The sequence below is a fragment of the Malania oleifera genome, chromosome 2 (assembly GCF_029873635.1).
Source record: "Malania oleifera isolate guangnan ecotype guangnan chromosome 2, ASM2987363v1, whole genome shotgun sequence".
Lineage (NCBI taxonomy): Eukaryota > Viridiplantae > Streptophyta > Magnoliopsida > Santalales > Ximeniaceae > Malania > Malania oleifera.
This window is the reverse complement of record NC_080418.1, coordinates 130,197,328-130,224,109: the sequence shown is the minus strand read 5'-3', so window position 1 is coordinate 130,224,109 and position 26,782 is coordinate 130,197,328. Positions and strand designations below refer to the sequence as shown.

The 26,782-nt window shown below is 32.2% G+C and overlaps 1 protein-coding gene across 1 annotated transcript in view; it reads right to left on the bottom strand.

Moving 5' to 3' along the window:
• LOC131147738 (MLO-like protein 1) overlaps positions 1-18,575 on the bottom strand; it is a 46,845-nt gene extending 28,270 nt beyond the window's left edge. Inside the window, exons 1-10 of the mRNA XM_058097281.1 lie at positions 18,149-18,575; positions 17,955-18,012; positions 17,561-17,811; positions 12,884-13,000; positions 12,757-12,817; positions 11,442-11,536; positions 9,864-9,938; positions 9,685-9,773; positions 9,470-9,519; positions 5,469-5,509 (exon numbers count right to left, since the gene is read on the bottom strand). Coding sequence (XP_057953264.1) covers positions 5,469-5,509; positions 9,470-9,519; positions 9,685-9,773; positions 9,864-9,938; positions 11,442-11,536; positions 12,757-12,817; positions 12,884-13,000; positions 17,561-17,811; positions 17,955-18,012; positions 18,149-18,274 — 963 coding nt within the window. The 5' untranslated portion in view covers positions 18,275-18,575. The remainder of the gene's footprint in view (positions 1-5,468; positions 5,510-9,469; positions 9,520-9,684; positions 9,774-9,863; positions 9,939-11,441; positions 11,537-12,756; positions 12,818-12,883; positions 13,001-17,560; positions 17,812-17,954; positions 18,013-18,148) is intronic.
• Positions 18,576-26,782: the final 8,207 nt, after the last annotated feature.

Genomic DNA, 26,782 nt, shown 5'->3' with positions numbered 1-26,782 from the left:
TGCTCGACGATTTGGCATCAGCAAGGAAACCATTGACGGTTTCAGGGTAACCGTCGACGGTTACAAAAGCAGTCTGTAGGGGAATTTCTTTCTGTTTGAAACTGTCAACGGTTTGGCTGTAACCGTCGATGGTTTGGTTTGATGCAAATATGGAAACTTGAATCATAGATCGATAGATTAGGGGGATTTGGAGGATTTTCCTCCAAGATTTGACCTAGAGCCTCTTGTGCGCATAGGGCAGGTATAAATACATCGTTATGTAACCCTAATATACGCTTGAACAATCTCAATAGTGAAAAAATCTGCCATTGCTCCCGTCGATGTAGGCACATTGCCGAACCACGTAAATCTTACGTCTTTTGTCTATTGTTTTTCAATTACTCTGTGTGTGGTTGTGATATTGTGCTTGCTTGATTCGTATATTCATCATTGATTGTATTTGCATCAACTGTTCCGAATTGATTTGAGTTGTGCGTGATTCCGTTGCGTGTTCAACTCCGACGATTGGTATCTTTGTGTACCAAATCGTCACAGCATAACTGAATCCAGAGCATTTTCCTCTATTAGATTAAGGGCTATTAAATTCATCCTCAAAATCTCATTCCAAATAATTTTAGGCCTACCCCTACCCCTTTTCATGCCAGAAACCATAAAAAACTCACTCCTCCTCGCAGATGCTCTACTAGGTCTACATTTTAAATGCCCAAAGCATCTAAGTCACCCCTCCCTTGTCTTGTTTTCAACTGGTGCTATGCCTAAATTTTTGCGTAAATGTTCATGTTTTACTTTATCTTTTAATGTTAGACCACTCATCCACCTTAGCATACGCATCTCAACAACTTTCATTCTTTGTATATGTTATTTCTTAGTTGCCCAACATTCGGAAGCATAAAGCATAGTTGGCCTTATAGCCGTATGATAAAACTTTCCTTTTAATTTTAAGGGTATTCTACGATCACACAACACACTTGACGCACTCCTCCATTTTACCCAACTTGTCTTAATTTTATGTACTACATCTTCTTCAATTTCCCCTCCACCTTGCATAATAGATCCAAGATATCTAATAGATCCAACATTACTGAAATTACATTTCATATATTTAGTCTTATTCCTACTTATCCTAAACCCTTTAAACTCTTATTGGCTCTCCAAAGTTCTAACTTAGATTCCACTCCGCTCCTAATAAACAAGATATCATCTACAAACAACATACACCAATGGATCACATCTGGGATATTCCTAGTAATTTCTTCAATTACTAAAATAAAAAGATAAGGGCTCAAAGTAGGACATTGATGAACACCTATTGAGATTGGGAACTCTCTAAACTCTCCTCCTACAGTCCTGATGCTAGTCGCTACTCTCTCATACATATCCTTAATGACCTTTGAATATCTATTGCAAACTCCCTTCTTTTCTAATACCCACCAAAGCACTTCCCTAAGTACTCTATCATAAATTTTCTCTAGATCAATAAAAACCATATGCAAGTCCTCCTTATTTTATCTAAACTTTTCCATTAAGTTTCTTAAAAGATCAATAGCTCCTATTATTGATCTCCCAGGCACAAAACCAATTTTGATTTTTTGAAATTTTCATTTTTCATCTTATTCTATGTTCAATTACTCTTTCCCATAATTTGATCGTACGACTCATAATCTTAATTCCATGATAGTACTTCCCTACGTATTGCAAACTCGCTTCTTTTCTAATACCCACCAAAGCACTTCCCTGGGTACTCTATCATAAACTTTCTCTAGATCAATTAAAACCATATGCAAGTCCTCCTTATTTTCTCTAAACTTTTCCATTAAGCTTCTTAAAAGATAAATAGCTCCTATTATTGATCTCCCAGGCATAAAACCAATTTTGATTTTCTGAAATTTTCATTTTTCATCTTATTCTATGTTCAATTACTCTTTCCCATAATTTGATCGTACGACTCATAATCTTAATTCCATGATAGTTATTATTGTTTTGAATGTCGCTTTTGTTTTTATATAGAGGTAGAGGTACTAACATACTCTTCCTCCATTCTTATGGCATTTTCTTGATTTTTATAATAATATTGAATAGATTAGTTGGCCAAATAATTCCTTTATCCCCTAAACATTTCCAAACTTCAATTGGTATTTTATTTGATCCTATAGATTTCCCATTTTTTATATTTTTTAACGTCATCTTAACTTCATGGACTCTAATTTTACAAATAAACATCTTATTTTTAATCTTCTCTTCATCTGTCACTTCCAAGTTCAATCTTTCATTTTGGTTTTTTGAACAACTTATCAAAGTATCTCCGCCACCTTTCTTTTATGTCTTCGTCTCTAATTAAGACATTATCATTCTCATCCTTCATAGATTTTATAAAACCTAAATCTTTGCATTTTCTTTCTCTAGCTCTAGCAAGTCTATAAATGTTTTTTCTCCTTCATTTGTATCTAGCTTAGTATATAAAGTATCATAAGCTCTATGTTTAGCTTCATTGATAGTCTTTTTTGTATTTTTTCTCGCTTCTTTATATTTTTCAAGACTTTCTATATTTTTACAATTTTTCCATACCTTATACCAATTTATTTTTGTCTTAATGGCTTTTTGGACTTCTTGATTCCACCATCAACTTTCTTTACTACCCAAATATCTTCCTTTGACTCACCTAAAACTTCTTTTGCTATCCTTACAATAGAATTAGCCATTTTATTCCAAATAGTATTTGCATCAACCTTATCCCCTATTGTCCAATTACACTCTTTGTTCATTTTATCTTTGAATTTTACTATATTATCTCCTTTCAAGTTCCACCATCTAGTCCTATTGTGTTAATTTATGCTACGTCTTTTCCATTCTTTAATATGTATATCTAATACTATGACTCTATGTTGTGTAGTCAAACTCACTTGAGATAACTTTACAATCCTTACAAGATAGACGGTCCCTATTCTTAGTTAAAAAAGAAATTTATTTGGCTTTTGTTGTACCCATTCTTGAAAGTTATTAAGTGTTTTTCTCTTTTTATAAAGCATGTATTCAATATAACCAAATCATAAGACATAGCAAAATCAAAGATTGTATCACCAAACTCATTTTTATCTCCATATCCATGACCTCCATGCAGCCTCTCATACCCTATATTATCCTTCCTAATGTGACCATTCAAATCAGCTCTTATGAATGTCTTCTCAAACGTCAGAAGCTCTTGTAAAATACTATCCATATCTTACCAAAATTGTCTTTTCAAATTTCTGCTAAGCTTATTTGGGGAGAATATACACTAATGACGTTTACTATCTCTAAGCCTAAAACTAACTTGATTGTAATGATCCTAACTCCTATGCTTTTAACATCTACTACATTATCTTTTATGTCTCTATCTAAAATAAATCCACCCCGTTATTATGTTTAATAACAAGAGAGGAGAAGATCTCACTGATGGCTGAAACTAAAACGGTGAAGACAACTGCTTGAAAAAAACCCATTGATGCAGGCAAATTGATGTTTGTTACGAGAATCAATTGAAGAATATTTAAGCAATGAGGAATTGAGAGAACTCTTCAATCTGCCCAAATAGGAGTTGGGTCAGCAAATGGATCTGAAGTTTTAGGTCAACCACGATTTGATTTTCTATGGCTTTGGCTGCTATATTCTCGTCTCTACCGCAATTTGATGCTGCTAACGTAAATCGATCAAAGAATATTTAAACAACGAGGAATTGTAAGAATTCTTCAATCTAAATTCAAGATTCAAAATCCAAGAATATAGAAGAAACAAGATTTCTCAACCCATAAAATCCTTATTGCTTTTTCATGATTTTAGGGCTGAAGAAACAAGAATCGTTGAATTTGTTTCAGTCTTTGGGAGAAATGAAAGGAAAGGAAAGGAAGTTCCTGATGTAGGACAAATATTAGAACTTATATCTATTGATAGAATTAAAAGAAGAAGAAGAAGAAGATGATGATGATGAAGAAGGAAAGAACCTGTGTGAGTGTGTGTGTGTGTGTGTGTGTGTGTGTGTGAGAGAAAGAGAGAGAGAGACAGAGACAGAGACAGAGACCCCAAGAAACTCCATTTCTCAAAGCTTACAAAAAAATAGAAAAAAAATGACCAAGCATTTAAATATCTCTGCTGCAGAAAACCTTTAAAAAAACTTTTAATCTAGAGTTTCAATACCATGAGAACTTGTCACTTCTTCAAAGTAATATTTTTGAAGAGAAAAATTATTTCAAAAAATAAAAATGAATTAATTGTAAAAGTAATAGGCCAAATAGCGCACCAAAGAGGAGTGAACTAGTTAATGTTACTGCCAGGAGGAGGGGAGGGGTAGACCTAGAATAGCTTAGAGTGAGATAGTAGGTAATGATTTGACAGCCCTCCATTTGTCAAAGGATATATTGCCTCTGGATCATGTAGAATGATTAGAAGAGGATTCTTGTAGGATGTAGCTGACCCCACCTAGTGGGGCTTAAGCTTGTTTGTTGTCGTTATATTATATTACTATGAACATAATAACCAAAATGGTACTGTAATTGGAGTATGTCAATATGTATCCAAATTTGGTTGGCTTCTTGCATAGAATAATGGATCCAAATTCCAATTAATTAATGAAAAAAATCATGTATCGTATTTAACTATTTGGATTGGACATGGATCCAGTCAGATCCAATCCTGGAAATCCTAGATTTAATCACAGACTAAAAATTTGCTCCTTTAGATACAATAGAATGTCTGTTTCTCTTCCATACAAAACAACTATAAAGCATTAACACAAATAATAATAATAATAATAATTGATGTTTGTTGTATATACTTTACCATATATGACCATCTTCACTTAGGTCACAAATAGCATTGCCAATTTGCCTACCAACTTTTCTTATTTCCCAAGCTTAGTTAATCTAAATAAGCAATGTATTTGTGGGGAGTTTCAAAAAACAAATAAGTGATACATGTGCATATGAGCTATCATGATTTATGTTTTAAGCCATTCTTATATTTTGATGCCAATATCATACAAAACCAATTTTTGCATCAATTTGATAGAAATGTTTTCCAAACTCAGCTAAGAGACTGGGCCTTCAAACACAAGTTAGTGATAGAACCTCAACTACAGGCTAGCATCAAGTATAAAACAGATGAAAATCAACCATGGAAATACAAGTCAGTGCCTTTAAAAATTATTTGAACAAAATACATCATATGAAATGCAAGTAGGAAAAAACATAAAAGGTAGAATTGACCATGCGCTGCTTACCAATTCAAAACAAATGTTCGCAAGGATTTTGTACATGTATGGGCAAATTTTAAATATTGAATAACATGAGCACACAACATACAGCTAGATAATTACTAACTTCTGTACATCCATTTATGCATAAAATTATTTGAAAGGAAGGAAAAAAGTGAGTATGCAAGCCTGGTGAATGGTGAAACATAAACATGCACATTGGGATTATGTTAAAACTACTCACTATGAAAGGAATGAAAGCTATCCAAAAGTATGTGTGCCAACCTGCACAAGAATACAAGAATGTATTGTTTCCGTAAGCCATCTTCAGGTAGCTATCCAAAATGAAAAAGAATACTATGCCACAACTTAACAATGCCTACACACACATATAAAGGGATGCTTTAAATAAATGGATTGAGCTCTTAATATTGAGATACAAATTGCAACAAAGTGAGAAGAAATTAAATTTATATCATCTCTTGTTACAAAATGTCTTTCTTCACAACAAGAAAGAAGAAGAAATTAAATTGATATCATCTCTTGTTACAAAATGTCTTTCTTCACAACAAGAAAGAAACAAACATATTCAATGCAAAAGAACTTCAAATCAAAAGGTTTAAGAAATAAGACAAAAGAGACAATATGTGAGAGTCCTTGTAAAATATCTAGCAGCAATTATGAATGGCTTGTTAAGATTGATAGATAAGCATGCATCTTACAATCAATTTTGTGCATTTTATCAATAAGCAATAAAGAGGATAAATTGAAAATAAAATAGACCAGAATCAAGTTTGGATTTAGTTGCAAATTGCTTCTAGGTATGCATAACCTACATGTGCGAGTAAAATGGAGAAGAATTTTACCTGACTATCACACAAAATAATGCACATTTCCAAAGCATAACTGAATGAGGGCATTGATAAAGATTATCAGTAAGAAAAATTTAAATTATCATTATTTTTAATCATTTATAGAAAAATGAATGAGGTCATGGGCTGAAAAAGAGTGAGTGGACTGGAGGTTCCAGTTCTTCATGGACAACTATCCATCCAAAATGAAGCAGAACAGCAATATAAAATTACTTTCAAGAGCGAAATTGGAAGAGAAATAGATAAAAGAGGGAAGACAGAAGATGGGAGAGGAGAGTAGCAAGGAGATACAATGGGGTGAAAACACATGTTCAATTCAATATTCAAACTCAAAAAAAAAAAACGATCTCTTCCATGACTTTCACAACCTATTTAAAAGAAAGGCTAAATTTACAACAAAAAAAAATTACAATAAAGCCCTACAGATACAAGAAATTATAAATGAACCCCTAAACCCACATATATTACAAACAAACCCCCAAATACACATAAGCCTACCACTAATTGAACTACACACATAATAACTACTAATTAACTGAAGACATTTGGTTTAGGACACCAAACAATCCTTTGAACCTATAAATTGATATTGGTCTCCAAATTGGGTCAAAATTATCCATCCAAATACCCATTTCCCATCCTACATCACAATTTTTATCTAAATAATAATAGCAATTCATCCCAATGAAATTGCAATCTTTTTGTACAACAACCGCACATAATCCTGAGGCAATAGGATTATCTATATTCTTATATTTATTAACAGTAGAATTGAAACACAAAACCTAATACAAATGGACAAAGGTGTGCCAGAAGAGCATTTTATAACTAGCAAATAGCATTAATTACACTGAAGTTCCATAAGTTGGAAGCACAGTGTGGTCTAAAAAATCAAGAAACATGCACGAGAATGAATATAATTAAATTCAAGACAATGGTAAAAAAACAACTGGGAATGAATGTATCCAAAAAAATTTGGAGATTATTGTTAATACAAATGGACAAAGGTGTGCCTGAAGAGCATTTTATAACTAGCAAATAGCAGTAATTACACTGAAGTTTTATAAGTTGGAAGCACAATGTGGTCTAAAAAATCAAGAAACATGCACGAGAATGAATATAATTAAATTCAAGGCAATGGTAAAAAACAACTAGGAATGAATGTATCCAAAAAAATTTGGAGGTTATTGCTAAGATCAATAAGGGACAAAGGTGATAATCATCTATCTGAGATTGTTCAGCATGCATGACAAAAACCAAAAACAGAACCAATAATGTTCATCACTATTTAAGTTGCAAATGAATCACTGAAGAAAACACCTGTCCTCTAATAGATTATAACTTGACATTAGAACATGACCCCAACATAGAGCAGATAAGCAAATTTTTTTTGGGGGGGGATAAAACAGGAGTATATTAAGAGATGAGAAAAAAGATAATTATGACGGCAGGATAAAAAAAAGAGAAAAATAGAACAAAAAAGAAAGCCCTTCAGTCATGTTGAATATCAGCAAGAGCCACTCCTTTGAAAATAACAATAGCAGAAAATGAAAAGAAGCCAGAAAACAACATTATCTCACAGAAATTATAGATGCACGACTTCACTCATAAAAATCCCAGTTTTCCTCTCCAACCATGAAGATTGGATAACTGAAAGTATAGCAGAATACCATAATCTGGGCCTGTTTATACTTATCTCTCAAAAAATATCTAAAGTCATTTACGGAAATTCCTCTAACCTTGCCTGGAAAACACAATGGTCCTCAAAAAACCAAGCAGTATATTCTAAATCAAATTTCTGCAGTGGGACATAATTTAAAAAAGAAAAAAGGAGATGAATATGAGACTCCATTGGAAGAAAGTGCCATTTTAGCTATCCTCACCTGTAATAAGTTGTTAGCATTGACATTTTGGAGAATCACTGACAAGACAAAAGCCCTATGTCCTAACTTTATATCTAATTTTAGTCTTCCAAATACAATTAACCCATGGAAAAGAGATTACATTAGGGGAATGAAAGAGATGAGAATAAAAGGCTTGAAAAAAGTGCCCAAAGCACTCTTATCTACAAATTTTGCTATCTTGCCATGTAGATTGAAAGGAATCAAGAGTATCGAGCAACAAGTAAGGTCGCTTATATCACCATCATCAACTTTAGGGGTGTAATCGGTTCTTATCGATTCGGTTTTGACCAAAACCGATAACCAAACCGAAAAGTTCGGTTTTCAAAATCTAAAACCGAAACCAAACCGTACACCAACAGTTTAGTGTAACCGTAAACTGAATTTTTACGGTTCGGTTCAGTTTTCACTCGATTTTTAATACAAATTTTATAATTTAAAAATAAATAAATAAATAAAAAGATTTGCAAGCCCAAAAGAGCCCAAACCTAAATCAAGCCCATCTAATGTAGACTAGTGGCCCGCTCACACAACTTGAGTGCAGGGCCTTAATGAATTGATAGAAAGGCTAGATGAACTTTTATATGGGAAGGGAGGGAGCTTCTATTCTTCCTCCAACCAATGTGGGACAAAGGTTCCCCAGGCCAAGTCCCCAACCCAACAGCCAGATCTTCCACTCTACTACACTCATCCCACATCGCCAAAATGAGGATGTTGAGACTCATGCATCTTATATAAAATCCTTTCCCACTCCGTCCTTATCCTTGAGCAAGTTCAACATCAATGCAAATTTAATTAGTCAAAAAAAATTAATTAATAAAACATGGTATTAAATGGTTTCAATTATATAATTAAAGAAATAATATATTTTACAATACACATATATATAGTATTAAAAATAATCATTTTAAAATTATAATCAGTTTTCGGTTTTTGCAGTTTGGTTTTTAAGTGAAACCGAAACCGAAACCGAAAGTCAGTTTTTTATAAATTCAAAACCAAAACCAAAGACCAAAACTGAAATACCGAACCGAAGTTTCAAACGGTTCAGTTTCGGTCTGGTTCTCGGTTTTTCGGTAAATTTTGTACACCCCTAATCAAACTTCAGAAAAAAGAAAATGAATTTTCTAAGCATGTCACAACCCCATCTGATAAGTGAAACATAACTTGCCTTACCAAAATCAAACAGTACATAAAAACATAAAAACAAAGCAGAGTGCATAGATGGAAGTCAAAAAAAAGCAACTGAGGATTACATCTTCCCCATTGGCTTGAGATGCAAACTGAACTCCAACCTCAATTTCTATAGCAAATTTAATAAGTGAGGAAGGAACACTAACCCTGATGTGACATCATACTTACAATGAACACCAAAACAAATGAAAAGGTTACAACCATCAATAAAATTTGCGATTAGGACAAAAAATGGAGTTAATTACTTATTTGTTAATTAATTCAAAGAAGTAGCATACCATTAATATTCAGCAACAAGAAGATGACGACAAATATCCAAAGATACCAGCTGCAACCGACAAAATCAAATATCAATCCATTAATCAGGTAGATAGTAAATTATTTTTTATTAAAAAAAGTAACAACTCCAGCATTTATCACCATGTGCAGATGACACACACAATTTATAATAAAAAATTTCACAATTATGTAGGTATTCTCAGCCATCTCTTGCCTTATCCCAACAACTTTCTTAAAATCATCTTCCAGGGCACGGATCATGTACTTGTGAAAATCAAACTTTGGGTTTGTCTTGCAGTGCGTCTGTAGTAGAAATAATTTCAACATGAAGATGCTTATAAAGAAGCAGCAAATAAACATTGGAAACATTAGCCTCATACCATATTAGCTTACCATAATGAAACCTAGTCGTAGTGTAATGTAATCGGACTTTGTCACGGATGCATAAAATTGCTTGAAGAATGAATGCTGGGTGGGAAAAAAAGGAAAAAAAAAACTGATTACATTAGAAGAGTAGTCCATTTCACTCAGCGAAGAAATAATAGCTTGTAGTGCTACAACTTAAATAGTAAGTTTGATGTTGTAGCCTTAAGAATTTTTCCTGACTGATCTCTGGAAATAAAATTATGAAAAATAATTGAAATTAAAATATCAGACATCATAGCTGAGGTCTCCCCCACACTAAACACAAGGGGACTTATGATCATGCAATTTCACAAAAGCAATCATACAAATATTGTCATTGTAACAGATGGATGTATGAATGACCTGTCAGGACTTTTTGAATTTATTTTTATTTATTTTCAAGTTCAACTTATATTTAAGTTAGTAAAACTTGACCTGTAATAGAAACCTCAACATTTACTCTTTTAAGGCTTTCTCAAATTTATCTGTGTAATTGTGTGCATGCTTGTGTGTGTTTTCCTTTTTTTTCTCTTTTTTTTCTCAGTTCATAGTTTCAACTTGGATTTCAAGTTCACAAAAATTCCAGCTACACCAAAAACCTCTCCTTGAATCCATAAGCCTAGCTAATCAGTAATCACAAAAGAAAAAGAAAATAAAATGTACAGATAGTCTCTTGTTGATGTAGAGGTTGTTAAAGCTTGATACATGTTGTTGGCCCACAACCTAACACCACCAGCTTTTAAGCAAAGTAGTGATCGAACATGGTATTAGAAGCTATGATTCCTAGAAGTCTTGAATTCTAGTCTTGTTGCCCACGTTTGTTGTGTGGTGTTTAAAATTATTGTATTCCCTATAATGGGTGTTATTCATCATTGTTTATCTCTCCACATGCTACTGTGTTGCAAGTGCAGGGGAGTGTTAAAAGCTTGATACATGTTGTTGGCTCACAACATAACATCTTAAGTTTTAAGTTAAAGTGGTAATCTACAAAAGTAGTGGCACTGGATACTAAAACACAATTTGTCTGACAATCAAGAGAAGTGATGACTTTTGTCATAAAGTATATGAACAAGTGCATTTAATCCCTCTCAATGCACATAGTATTGCATATTTTTCACTCAAATAAATAAATATTGCAGATTTGCAAGTATCATAACTTACCAATTGTATAATATCATGGATAGGTGCGATACTGTCAAGGCACACTATGCATCGGCAATACATGTCATTTTTCATGTGGAAAGTACAGCATAATATATGCCACATCACATTCCTATAATAATGATAACAACAAGTACGACCAACATTACACCTAAATGGTGACACACCATGCCATCTAGCACGTGCATAAGATTTACTTTTTATACAAATTAAATAACAAGGACAAGACCAATGAAGTTGGGAAAAGCAACATAATACACACAGAATGAAGACATGCATAATTCAATCTAAATCTCTCATTCAGAAAAACAAAGAACCACTTTGGGCTCAATTTTCTGTATGTAAATTTTGATCTTCAATTCAAAAATGGCATTAAGATTCTAGTGCAAAAGTGTACAAACTTACCACCCAACCCAGTAAAGCTGAATTTTTTCCTAATCCCAGAAAGTGTTCCTTAATGAAAGTATGTTGATGGACGTTGGTGACCTTCTTTTGCAGAACTGCACAACACAGAAAACAGATTCAAATCATGCACAGAACAGGCAGAGATCAGCAGTTCAGCACCAAACCCATCATAAATTAGTTAAAAGCAAATCATCCCAATCTAGACTATGACAAGTGGGTTCACCATTCAACAATATAGGATGCCAAGAACACATTATTATAGCTTGTCCGAACAACATTCTTCGACTAAAACAGGTTAGAATGCCTCCTTACGTATTCAGCAATACAGAATGCCCATCCCTGTGATGGGGGAAGACTCAATTGCTGGATCATGCCAATAGTCAAGAAATTACATCCCCAATAGTGTCATTGTTATAAGGTTGAGTAACACTCCATCGCTTCCTAACTATTTTTAATATCAAAGGCTAGGGAATAGAGCATAGTTTCCCAATATTTTCTAGTCATAACAATTCAGTGTCAAATTATTAGTTTTTCTTTATTTGGCTTCCCAATGCTAAAGCATAGTTTTTTATCACCCTTCTATATTTGCTAAGGCAGGATAACATTGTTGGTCTGCCCACAACATAACAGTTTAAACTGTTAGGCAAAGTGGTGACTTAACATGATTTCGAGGAGGCCCTAGGTTCAATTATCGTTCTCTTTGTTTATCTTCTATTCATGAAATTATTCTAAGTAGGATGTTGTTGTCTTCCTCACGAGAGTTCCACTCCTCAATGTGCAATCAAACCAAACCTGCAGGGGAGTGTTAAGGCTTGACATCTGTTGTTGGCCCACAACCTAATAGCTTTAAGCTTCTAGATAAAATCACTTAGAGAAACTTCTAGCATAAAACTTACGCAAATGCAAATAATTCAAACTACAAATGTATAGACAAAGATATAGTTTAAAATATATTTTTGTTCACTAAGTTCTACATGCAATCAAGTTAGTGCTTCGTCTATGGAATTGTTCATTACTGATCACCTGCATCCCCTCCCCCTCGCCCCCCCCCCCCCCCCCAAAAAAAGGAAAAAAAGCCAAAAAAAATGCATTCTTCATTAACCAGGGGAGGAGTGGGTTATGCATGTCTTCTTGTATTTTGTGCATGCACATGGGCAAACTGTATCATGCAGATCAGAGAAAAATGATTCATACAGCCTCAGTGGGAAGGCTCGGTGATGGTTGTTGTGCAGCACATGAGTTATGCTCATCTAGTGCTTAATATATTCATCAACTTATCAAAAAAGAAAAAGGAAAAAGAAAAAAAAATCCTTACCATGGTCCGTATTATAATTATCCTTTGCAATAGAATCCTCCCAATGCTTCCATTGGCGTATCTACACCAAGATAAACTAGTTAAAAAAATATAGTTTGAAGAAGAAGGGGAAAATATAGATACTCACCTTCGCCCCACCAAAAAGAACAGTAAGAACACAAAACGTCACGTGCACAATTGCTAGGACAAAGATAAATATATGCAGATGATGCAATGCTTCCTCAGATAACAGCGGAACCTTGTTCTGAAATAGAGAAAAGATAAAAAATAATCAGACCTCTTAATTTTGGTATACAAGAGCAACAACACATCAAATTATTATGGTCCTACAAGGACTTATATAAATGGCAGAACGAGAGATGATTCATAAGGCCATCAAAATCTAGATAATTAAATAAATTTAGATTGCAAAGAGATAGTAGTTAACTAGCTATACAAGAATAGATTGAATTCTGATTAGAGTTCCCATGAAATAGTAGTAAACTAGTCGTAAGGATAGATTGAATTCTAATTAGAGTACCCATGAAATTATGTTATGCTGCTTTGTGACAGAACTAGTCTCAATTCTATTTGCCCTTGGTGATCTTACTTTTCTTGCAGGGAGCACAACTCTACTCACATGCAACGCACCACCACAGCTTTGTGCATTTTCTTACGAAGTCATTATTATAAGAAAGTTCAGCAAACAATTTTCCTTGCTTCCTTTTGGGTGCATTCTCTTTTTTCAGAGATTACCACTGTCCGAACTCATGAGAGATTGGAGGGCAGGGCTCTTGTAATTTACTATTTTTTCTAGTTCTTTTAGTATATTATAGCTTTTTGTATCTTTTGTTCCAAGGAGGACTCCTTGTCCCCTGTTATGTACTATGCTTCTTCGTTTTAATAAAATTGTCTTCTATACAAGAAAAAAAAAAGTATAGCAAACCATGTCTCTCCTCTTCCTTTTGCTATTACACTTACATGTGATTCTGTAAAACACAGAAGTAAGGGCACCACAAATTCAGGCATGTTCTCTGTTAGATTACCACTTTACCTAAAAGTTTAAGCTGTTAGGTTGTGGGCTAACAATGTATATCCAGCATATACAATAAATTTTATAAACACCAAACAATAAATGCAGGCAACAAGATGAGCATAGGACCTCCTGGTAACCAGCTTTGATACAAGTTAGTATACCACTTCACCTTAAAGCTTAATGATGGGGATCAACATGTCATACCCCTTTCTTTTGCTGATTTGGTGACACATGGATGACCTCCCGATGTCCACTCCTTTGCCAACAAGGTGACGTGTGGACGACCTCCAGATGTCCCCTATTGTTCATATATGTTTTGCAAGAACACATGGAGTGATTGGAAGACTCTTTGATTTGAAGACTTATTGTGATGAAAGACTATTTTGAAGATTTTAATGTATTGATTTAGATTGTGCTTGGATATATTATTTCAACAATATTAGGTACTTGAAGACTTTCAATACAAGAAGACCCCAAGTGAAGTATTGAAGCAAGAAGACCCATGTGGGCCCCACACAGTCTTGTGGGCCCCACACAGATTGGGCCTCCCTTTAACTTATGTCTTTATATTTAATGTGTAATATTGCAAGACAACTTGCTTTCATGTGAGAGTGTTTAATGTGTGTGTCTAGTAAGATGTGTGAGTGTAGTTAATGTGTTAGTAAGTTGTGAGCATTTACTTTTTGCGCCAACCATGCTTATGTGGGAATTGTTAGTTGTTTATTGTCTTGTCCCCCATGCTAGCTTAGTAAGTTAATGTCTTCCCCTTGCTAAGTCTATATATGTCTTGTATCATTGTAAGAAAGGAGCTAAGTTTGAATATTGAATAGAATTCCATTGTTGAGCTTGAAAGCTTGTCCAACCTTCCGATTGTATAGTGTGAGGCTACGTCATTCTCTCCGGAGATCAAGTGGTCAGAGACCACTATCTATCCAACGACTTCATCACCATATCATCCCTCCCTCACCCTCACAGCCTACCATCTAACACCCACACAACCACACCCAAAATACACCCACATGGCCACTCTTTCTTCATTGCATTGCTGCGTTCATTTTGGTGACTCAAAGCTTGTACGAACCCAAAATACACCCACATGGCCACTCTTTCTTCATTGCATTGCTGCGTTCATTTTGGTGACTCAAAGCTTGTACGAAAGGACTTAAGGCGTGGTTTATCTCGTGTTGAACAACGTCAAAGTCATCCAAACAATTCTCTTGGTAACTTCAGTACTTGTGTTGAATCCTTGTTATATTTTGGGAATCCTTGTTGTTAGATTAAAATCACATTTTGAACAACCACTTGAATCCATAGATTGCAACATTGGCACTCACTAGCTTTAAATCAATTAGATGAATATTAGTTTGCTAACATAGAACTTATATTTTTGAATCTTTGAAATAACAACTTTTCAACATATAACTTGATTCCTTTGTGAAAGAACCAATTGGGACTTATTTGCTGGATAAATACATACACCTTCTCAAAATTCAAACAACATGTGAATTGAAGCATGCTTTATGGTATTTATGCTTAGTTAATTGAATTCTTAATCCATAGTGTTTTAGTGTATGTGTTTGTGAGGGTTGAACCATAGGACTAGGTCGATCCATCCCGTCCTACATCACTTACGCTGTTAGGTTATGGGCAAACAATCTATATCAAGCCTTAACATTCTTGCACCATGTTAAGAAGATTAAATACTCAATGTGAGACAGAGTGGGACAAACCATCTTCTGCTTTTCTAAACCATTTGCCACAAGAACATCAATCAATCAATATCCAAAAAAATAATTATGTCCAACTGGAACGGGGAAAGAAAGTAAATGATTTCATCATAATAAGCGTGGTTTTTCTTTTATATCAAATATAATTTCAAAATTATTTTCCATTTATAGCACCCTTCGCTTCTGTAACCAGTTTGGATAAAAATCTCAAGGGAATCAAGTCAACCAAAAAGGATTCATCACTACCTAGACACATCTATGCTTGGAAGAATACATCAACCATGTCCATCAGTTGCTATCTTCGTGAAGCCATATCATATGGCCCCTCACTTATATTTTGAGGTGTCATAGGTGCTTTTGGTTTCCATGATTGCATACGAAGGCTTTCAAGCCAAAAAGAAAACATTCTAGAATTTATCCTTTTTTTGCTACCACCAAGGGTATCTCAACGAAAGAATTCAAAAAATTGGGTAAAAATAAGGATAAGAAAGCTACCGATCCAGTTGCAAACACAACTAGAGACTATATTTTCATTTGCATAACTTTAAGAAGGTTTAGCAAGAGGATGATGTACAATGATAAGAAGACTGTTTACTTTTCAGTTTGGGGTACTGACATTTAGCAGTCTATGGTTATATTGCACAAAAATATTTTTGTGTTTGGGACATCATCAAACCCAAATATTGAGTAGTTTCTGAGCAATACAAAGTTGAACAACCATTCCAAAATATGGCGCAGTAAATCTAAGAAACTATTGAATATTGATCTATCAACACTCCAACTAACTGAACACCTTGAAAAGCATCATGTCATCATCTCCTACTAGCTTCACCCCAACAATACAACCATATCAATAAAATTCCCATGAACCTCAACCCGAGTCAATCAAAAACTCTTAAAGATGCACAAACTGTTCAGAAAAATGTGCAAAGGGAAACAAAAAAGTAGTGATTACCATGCACCATTAAGTCAATTTCCACCCTTTAACACTGATAACCATCCTTCTAAGGAATTAAAAAAACCTCCAATCTTCATTTTACAACCAAAATTTCATGTCAAAGATCAAGGATTTAAAATGCAGAACAAAATTAAATTTGTAGTAAACAAATGGATAGAATCTGAGTGATAGACTTTGCAAAAAAGATAGGAATCCTAGGATTCAATCTCATCCATTGCTTTGATCAGGAGCAGCATGAGCCTGTTTTGTAAATTGAGAAAGCTTGCAGAAATTCTTTAGAATTGCCAAAAAATCAAAGAAAAATCTCTACAAAGATATAAAGAAGCAATCTTCATTTTGCATGTGCTTTAAGGGAAGTACTATTTAGTGTGATATGTTTGTTATCTTGTCCCATTAAGCTTAACGGTGTCAACGTTGCAAAGTTATAGCATAGAACTTGTGTTTCTCTAGAGGTTTGAATAAAAGTAATCCGCAACTGGTGTAAAGAATTTATCTTCACTTATTGCGTAGTTCAAGAAGGGTAACACTTGATTGATTGTAAGACATTTCTTAGTTCTGAGCTTATCACCCATTTGCTAGGCTCTAGATTTGTTTAGTCAAAGCTTATTTCAAGAAGGCTTTCTTTGAAGAGTAAAGTAACAGGATGTCTATAGCATTGATGCAAGAACAGAAGGGCCAAATTGGTTTTGAATTTCCAATGCATGCTACTTTGTGCACTGTACCTAGCCCTCCCTCAGCAGCTGCCAAAGGTCTGATGGGAGTAATCCACAAAAGTTTTAAGTGACCCAGCACTCTTTTGGGGAGATAACCCTAAAAAAGTTTATTTAAGGGAACAAAGGCCGACAAAGCAAGTGGACAAAATCATGACGGTGCTAATTGCTCAACCAGAATGACCAGATTCAGACTATGGCATTGTTAAATTAATACGAAAAGTTTGCGTCAATCAAAGAACACAAATAAATTTGGGAAACAGACTACATACGAGCTAGCGTATATAGTACTGCAGATGGCACTATGGCAGGAATTTTTTTAAACAATTTTATCAGTAATAAGCGCTAAATATGGCAATGAAAATGGCTTTAAAAAGGAAACTCATCGCGTTACCTTAAGAGCGCAGTAACCGGTCTTTTTAGATTCCGAATGTTCGGCGAGTAGGCGCCTTCGAGGGCCAGAAGGGATTAAAGACGAGAAGAAGCTTTGAAAATGGGCAACAGTTTCTGTCGAATTAGAAGTTTTCTCCTCCGGGGCGGCGCAGGGCAGCATGTGAGTGAGCATGTCGCTGGGGACGCAAATTTTGGAGATCAGATTCTGGCATACAGTCAGAAGCAGCGAGATGAACCCCAAAAGCATCAACTCTGCAGCATCAAAATTATCCCCGTCGTGAATTTAAACCTTCCCACTCTCCCCAAAAAAAATCCCTCAAACACACAAATCAAAACGACAACAATGGAAGGAGAAGAAGAAGAAGGGGGGAAATGAGTAATGTGAGCAAACCCACCTTCTTTCACTTTCTGTAAGGCTTCGAAGAGAGGCTTCTGGTTCTTCCTCTTCAAATTCTGCAGGCAACGAGTGACATTGTCGTCAATTGGAAGTAAAAATTATTATAGGAAGGGAGGGACACTGCATTCTCTTTTTTATTTTTTTCCCACCGGTAGTGGGGGGGGGGGGGGGGGGGAGGTGCGTAGTGGGTACCTTGCCGGCGTAGTGAATGAGGCGTTCGACGGCGAGGGAGATGGAGACTATGACGGTGCAGACAAGGGCGACGACCCATGTGGGAGTGAATTCCAACGTCGTCCCTTCTTCTTCCCCTCCCGACATCCTTCTTTCCTTCTTACCGTCTCTCTCTCTCTCTCTCTCTCTCTCTGTTTTCTGAACTATACAACGTTTTCTGTGTGGCTGTCCGTTGTCCAAAATCGGGAGCTGTTGGGATTCAGAATTAATTTATCATTAAAAGCAGTGCAGAACTTAGCAGCGGGTAGAAGATTTTAAGCGCTACGCAAAAATCAAAAACAGAGAGAGAGAGAGAGAGAGCGCCATTGATGGGGGGTGGATAGAGCACCTGACAGTATGGCCCACCGTGACGCGGTTGGGACTGATGAGATGAGATGGGGGTGGCGACGGGATCATGGCGGGCACTGCAGTCTTATTTTATTTTTTTATTTTTTTTTGGAGATGCAAAATAACACTTATTAGTATTTTATAAAATATTTTTTGTACTTTAATAATTATTTTTCTATGTATTAAATGACAAATTTATCTTTAATTTTTATTTTCTAATTGAAAACATAAAAGAACAAATAGAGACATGTTTTTTTATTTTATTATGAAGATAAAAATAAAATTGTCAAAATAAATTTGGATTGTTAATTGTATATTGTAAAGTGTTAATCCCAAATATTTTATTTTTAAATTTATATAATTAATTCCGCTATCTAAATTGAAAATTTTAACAAGTTCTCTCAAAAATTTTCTCTTGTTAAATATTTTTTAAGAATTCTAATTTAGGGGAAAAGGTTTTTTAATTGTTTTTCAAAAATCTCATTTCATAACTTGGTTTTATTTTTATTTTTATTTTTAGCGAAAGTCACTGAATGCTATACAAAAAATATGCTTAAATTCGTTTCGAATCTCTTTCTAACTATTCAATATGAGAAATATTAGTTAAATTATCTAAGCGCGTCACATTTTTTATACAAATGATTATATTATTTAATTATGAATGATTTTTTAATTAATGATTATTAATTTAAGTTGAATTTTCATGTATGTTTTATGATATCATAGAGAAGAAAAACCTTTTGATTTTATTATTTTCCCTCTTTTAGTGTTTTTTTAACAAATTAGAAGAATAGTTGGCTGAATAATAAAAGCATAATATATAAATTTACCCACACAAATTTTAAAGAATTCTTTAATTATTTTTAATATTGCTTAATTTGTTATATTTGTACATAGATAGTGAGGGTTCCACCTTTGATTCATAAAAAGTCAAATATCTCCCTCTTTGTTAGGTTATAATGGATTGAAAAAGTATAGCCAACGTTATGCTAAGCATTACCGATATTTTAATATTGAACTGTAAAAAATTAGGTTCCCAATAAATTAATCGATGAGCATATTCAAAAAGATCTATAGTTGAAAATAATGCAAAATATAATAATGAGGAGACCGAAAGTCCCCTTAATTTTAGGGTGGACACAATTTTAGACCAATGTTTCAACTTTTTATTTTAGAATGTACAAATTAAATTACTTTAGTGCACATTGCATGTTCATCAAATGTCAACCGAGGTATAAAAGATTTTTATAAATACAATTGTGTTATTGTTCACAAAATTTACAAAAAAAAAGAAGGTAATACTAATTTTGTTTGTGCTCTTTTTTTTTCCCTTATTTCCCAATTTTAACTTCTGAAAATTTTACATACATTTTTTAAATTTCTCAAAAAATTTTAAATTAACTTTTAAAAGTTGAATGAAAAATATTTACTAAATGCATTGTGTCCAACTTTCACTTTCTAAAGGACAAATTGAGCCGAAAAAAAAGGGACCAAATCTATAAAGGGACCAAATCTATATTATATATGAATTTTGAAACATAATGTAAACCTAGTATGTCATGTATCATTGAATTTTATTTTCATCTAAGTTTTGTTTTATTTTTTTTGTTTTTTTTTTCTATCTTCTCTACTTCTCCACTCTCTCAAGGTCGAGGAAGGGACCCATGCAGGGCCCATCAATTTTTTCTTTTTAGACATACAACTTTTTTTGTCCTCTCTTTACCAACAGAGGCAAAGGCCTAATTTTTTAAATTATTGTTCACTTATTTTTTAAACTCTTCTCTCTCTCTCTCTCTCTCTCTCTCTCTCTCTCTCTCTCTCTCTCTCTCTCTCTCTCTCCCCATATGGCCAATAAAATTTTTATTATTTTTAAAACTCCTTTCTTTTTTTATAAGACAACATTTAAAAATCCTAACTTGAATAAATTCCGCTAATATATATATATTTAAATGGTTTCCAACTCATCCACTTTCCATGTCTTTATTTCTCAGTAACTTTATATTATAAAATTAATCTTAATCTAAATTATTAGAACCAACTTTCTTTATCTTTGATTTATATTTACATCTACAAAAATTATAAAGTTAATTTTAATCTATGTTATTCAAAACTGTAGAAATATATATACTGTATTACATTTATGTTTACATACATTATATATATTAAAATTATAAAAGTGATTGAAATTATTTTTAAAAATATTAAATACAATATATAAAACACAATACAATTTTTTGCAAAATTTTTACCAAAAGTATCTAATAACAAAATATTATAATTATATATAAATATATATTTTATATAAAAAATACATAAATACATGTAAATTTAATAAGTGTTCAACTTCCCATATATTATAAAATAAAGTATTTAAAATTTATTCAAATTTTACATTTTAAATTTTTACTCAATACTAATATGGCCTACGTCTGTATTTTATTTTCTCAATCAATTTTACATTTAAATTGATTCACTACAAATAAATTTATATCATAAGTACTTGTCCGAAATATTTTCAAATTTTATATACTACATACAATTTTTATGAATAGTATTCATATAAATTTATCAATATTTAACAATTACATTGAATAAATAATATAAAATTATGTGTTAAGTTTTAATGTTATTGCTAAAAGTAAATATTGAAATACATATGTATGCCTAACCAAAGTAATATTAATAATAAAAAGGCCAAAATAATAATAATTATTATTTGAAGGATAATAATTATTATAAAAATAGTAAAAATAATAATAATTTCATTAACAATAGTCACTATTAAAAAATAATAAAATAATTATCAAGCAAAAACAACAAATAACAATACTAATTATATTTTATAATAAAATAATGGCAACTAATAAAACATTTTTATTAATATAATAATAAAAGACAAAACTAATAATAATTATTATTTTAAGGTTAATAATTATTTTAAAAATAAACATAATAATAACAACAATAAAAATAATAATTGCATTAATAAATAATTGCTATTATAAAAATAATAAAATATAATAATAGTCAAACAAAAACAACAAATAAGTTCAAATTATTATTATAATAAAAATAATAATTAAAAGGACAATGATATTTATTTCTAAAAAAACAATAATAACATTAATAATAGCAATAAGAACAAAAAAGAAAAATAATTATTATTATTATTTTAAAGATAATAATTTTCATAAAAATAACTATAATAATAACAACAAATAATAATTGCAACAGTTATAACATCTATAATTATAAAAAAAATATTAACAACAGGAAAGATAAAAAAATAATATTGAAACTAATACTAGTCGCCATTATATAATAATAGACACAAAATTAAATAAATATGTATTAAGTATTTACAAAAAACCTATTTTTATTTTATTATAAGAGTTATTGAAAAATATTAAATATGAAATGATGGGAAAAAATCGAAATTAGGATTCATACAGTCATTCCATATTACTAATCAAATGTACGAACTATACCCCAAAAGCAATTCCATTCCTACCTTAATTTCATTCTTTCTTAAATTCCTTTCCTACTTCATTTTCATTCCACAAACCAACCGGATATTGCAATAAAACCGACAAAAAAATAAATCAAGAATTTTTCCATCTATGAAGTCATTAAAACAATAACTAGAATAACAACAAAAACAACATGCATTTAATTTATTTTAATTTTACTTTCTTTTCCTTTCCCATGCAGGTAGCCAAGAAAGGCAAAGAGCTTGTAGAACTTCTTTTGCTTACTTATTTTTGGTAGGGTGGAGTAGAACCCACTAAACTTCATTTGGGTCTCTAGTTATATGTCACCCAACTCTTGGATATAACTTAGAAATTGAGTTTGTAAGAAAGGGATGCCATATCAAATTCATTTCATTGTGAGTATAAAAATCTGCAAGATGAAAAGAGTTAGATCCTTAGGAATAGTTGTTGGAAGAATATTAGAAGAAAAAAAAATTGATCTAATTAAGATGTTAAAATTAAAAAAAAAAATTCAATATTTTGCTAGCTAGCATTTGTATGAATACATTTATTTTTGCATGTGCAGGGTATTCAATTTCAAACTATGCATGAGACGATTAATAATCATGATCGATCTTGTCATTTCTTTAATTAAACTCATGGCAAATTAATATTGAGCTAGAAAGATTTTACTTGTCCAGCACATCTACCAATCAAGCACGTTCAAGTGAATCAAAAGACGCACAACTGAGAATGATATGAAAAAATGAAAAGAACGCAAGGGCTTTATTTTTAATTTTTAGGGTTCCTTTAATTCTCGTGGTCGTAATAGCTTTAATGCTGAAAGTTGACCTATGTGTCAATTTTTTCAAGCTTAAAAAACATAAACTTACTATAACGCATATTACGTGTTTAACAAAGTCAACATATCAGGTTGAAACACTTTTTAAAAGTATAATCATGTTCTTGTACACAAAATTTCCACATAAAAAAGGGTATGATGTTAACTTTTAAATTTCAATTATAACTAGAAAACTATATATACTAAAAAGGTGTGCATAACACCTTGAGGACAACCATCACATTCACTTTATAAATCCAGCTAGATCAAGAAAATATTCTATAAAGATTAATACATTACTTACGCTCACAAAGAAAACAAATAAATATTAATTAAGCCGTCATAATACTCGAACATGGCAAATTTTTTTGGATGTTACTTCACTGTTGGCTAAGTTTATTTTTGTTACTGAACTTTCGATTCTTTTAATTAAGATGGAACACAATTTTGTGTGAGTTGTAACCAGCCTTGAACTCATGCGTTTGTTGTATGGATAACTTTTTATTTTATTCGACTCTCACTTAATTCTATTTTAACACATCAATGATTGAGTTAATGAGTTGATTGGGTTATAATAATAGACTTTATCTATTCCGTTTGTGCAGAATTAGAGAGAGTCATACGATTCAAATCAGACTGATATACCAAAAGTCTCGAAAAGTTCTACCGCACCAATTCGTGGGTTAAGTCAAAAAAATGCAAATGGCTTAAATCTCTTTAAAGAGAGAGAGATATACGTGTTTCAGCCTAATTGTGAATTGTATTTTTATTTATATTTATATTTAAATTTCCGATTCCTTATGATCTTCAAAAATAGAATCATATGATAATTAACTGGATCCTTCAACGTATCCGTGTTGACCTGGTTCACGCCCTTTCTTACGTACGCCACCTCTTCCGTTTTCTTTTCCCACATCATTTTCCTGGGAAAACGTGAGAAAATTGTGTCTGCATGAAAAGAAAAAACCAATTGCTGGAGTCTCCAGCACCGTGTGTCCAAACAGACATCTGAGTCTCCATTAATGCTAATTAGTTCCTTGACATGAAGGACTAATTAGTAAAGCATGAGGTCTTCTTTACCTCTTTCTCTTGCTTGGCTTTGTTTTTTATGAACAGCAACAGCACAAAATGTGTTTGGTTTCTTTCTATTTTCCAATCTGATTTTTCTTTTATTTATAATTATTATTTTTGGATTATAAACAGATAATGACCTCTAGCTATTGAGGTTTTAACAATTCTAATTAAGATCTCTTTTAACATTTGATTTTCAAAAAAACTTATATGTTCTTCGTCAATTCTCCTTTTTGATCTCGACACACATGAAATGATATAAGAACGGCTAGAAAGTCATGTTATAAAGTTTGCGGGGGAGGATTATAAAGTTTTTAAGAATATTTAAGAGAAATTTATTAATGAAGTTTGCGCTTTTTTTAGATGAATCATATAATTTTTGGATATTTGAATATTATTTATGTCAGTTCATGTGTATAGAGATATCAGAAAGCAAAATGAGTAAAATTTTTAATTAAAATTTATTTGATTACTCAACGATCAATTGATGAAAAGGGCAAAAGTGTCTCGAGAATCAAATATTTAGTGGGTAGAATTAAAATTTTGATCAATTAATCAAATATTTAATTAAATACTAATGATGAGTAGAATTAAAATTTGTTTATTGATTTGATTTTTTAAATTTTTTATTTTACTTTTCTTGATAACGAAAATAAAATTTTAAATTTTTAAATATTTTTTGAATTTAAATGGAGCTTAAAAGATGAAAATGAAGAAAAAGAAAATAGGATAAACTTATAATTGCTCGTAAACTTGGAAAATGTTGCGAGCTGATCTTTATTTATAAGTGGAGGATGGTGAATTAAGAATTAAATTATATTGAATTTTTTTTACGAATACACACTAGTCTAAATCTAAATTTCAAAATTATGCTCGTTGAAGACACCCGTTTGGTATGGGGCCAAATATAACAAAAATAAAATATTTATTTATTATTATTATTTTATACAAATATAACAGAAGAAAATACAAAACGGGGGGCACGGAATATAGCCGAGAATACAATACAGGTGAAGGAAGTACAGTGAAAATAGAGGGAAAATATGTTATGGGTATATATACATATAGAGGTACGTATATATCTTTTTTTTTTTTTTGGATTACGCAGTGGGTATTCACGTGTCCGTTTTACGGTCCACGTGACTAATCTTGCGCCACTTGAAGTTGATTCCACAACTCCAAAGGGAGGGTAAATTTAGGAGTCTAGGGGTGAAAACAAAATTAAAAAAGTCTGAACATCTAATCTCGTGAGAGGTACTCCCTCATCCCGCACTATCACCTGAATCATTCCGGGGTTAGGTATATATCTTTTTGATTGTATTTGTGGGTCTCCATTGTGAATGAGTCACTCCAATAATTTATATATGGAGGCGAGGCTTGGCCTGGTCTGCCCAACCATCCATGTATGTCTATCCATCAACATCGCATCACCTAATGTGGAGGCTGCCATGTGTCCCCACCGAATGTGTACACATGGCCCATCCAAATTCAACCGGACCAGACCCAGCCTAGACCAGTTGAACCGGTCTAGCTTGCCTAAACCCTTTTATTTATTTATTTATTATTTTATTTTTTTTCAATTTAATTTTTATTTTAATCAAATTTTTAATTTTAAAAATAGGGAAAAATTAAAGAAAATCGTGAAACCTAAGGAAAAATATTTTGAAAGTCAAACAAATAAGAAAAAAAATAGTTTTTGGCTTTTTTAATCTTGGAAAATTATAGAAAATTTTTGAAAAATCCCAAAAAAATTTATAAATTTTGAAAAAAATTCTGAGATATTTATAAAGACTCTTTTGTTCAAAATTTCCTAATTTTTTCAATTTTTGCCTAAGTATGATTTTGAAAAAGGCAATGGAGTATTTCAGACCTCACTTGTATTAACTCTAAGGATGGTTTATCTAATAGGATCCACTTGTTTAGAGATTTTATTAGATATTCATAAATTACAACTTAATTTTTATTCCCATTTAAATTATTTATTTATTTATTTATTTTTAAATGAGTTAATAAAAAACCATCAAATTCAATTTATGGATAATTCATAATTAATTAAGTACCATTCATAGAACGGGTGCGTAAGGGGTCCTGATACATTCCCCTCGCATAACGTAACTCTCGATTCCAATTTTGGTATAAACATACTGAGATTACTGGTTTCTTGACCTATGATTAATCTAGAGACCAATCAAATGAGTAAAAATTAGGTGTTTTAACCGCACCTAATTAAATAATAAGTTAGTGGGACTCCAATTTTGAATATTTATTACCCCTCACTAGTCCTAGGGCACATCCGCTCGTCTGGGGCGCGTTGCGAGTCGCAACACTCGCAAACACCATCTACTTAAATTTTGGAAACTAATTGATTTAAAGAGTTTGATTGGAAATCAAATGTTACAAAAACTTGTATTTTGGTTTTGAAAAAATAGTGATTTTTAATCCAAAAAATTAATATTTCTTTCTCTTATCTCGTTTGTTGTGGTTTTAATAAATAAAAAATAAAAAAGATAGCCCGTAAGAGGTGTTTTATGCTGAAGATTACAAGTTCAAATATTATTATGGCCTTTGATTAGTGAATCCAACAAAATGATCTTACGAATTGTTACTCATTTCTGAACATTTCCACATTTTGTTCATATTTTAATCATGAGAAAGGAAAAAAAAAAATCATTGTTAAGTAACACAAAATATCATAATCCTACAGTTGATTTCGAATAACAGAATTTAAATTTTAGATTTGAATTTATATAAGTTTGATAAAATATAAAATAAATTTTATTAAATTTTTTTCAAAATCACACAAACACAAATTCAAAAAATCAAATTCATGCTTTAGGTGTTCCATGAACATGAAATTTAAATCAAATAATAATTGAATCCTTCAAA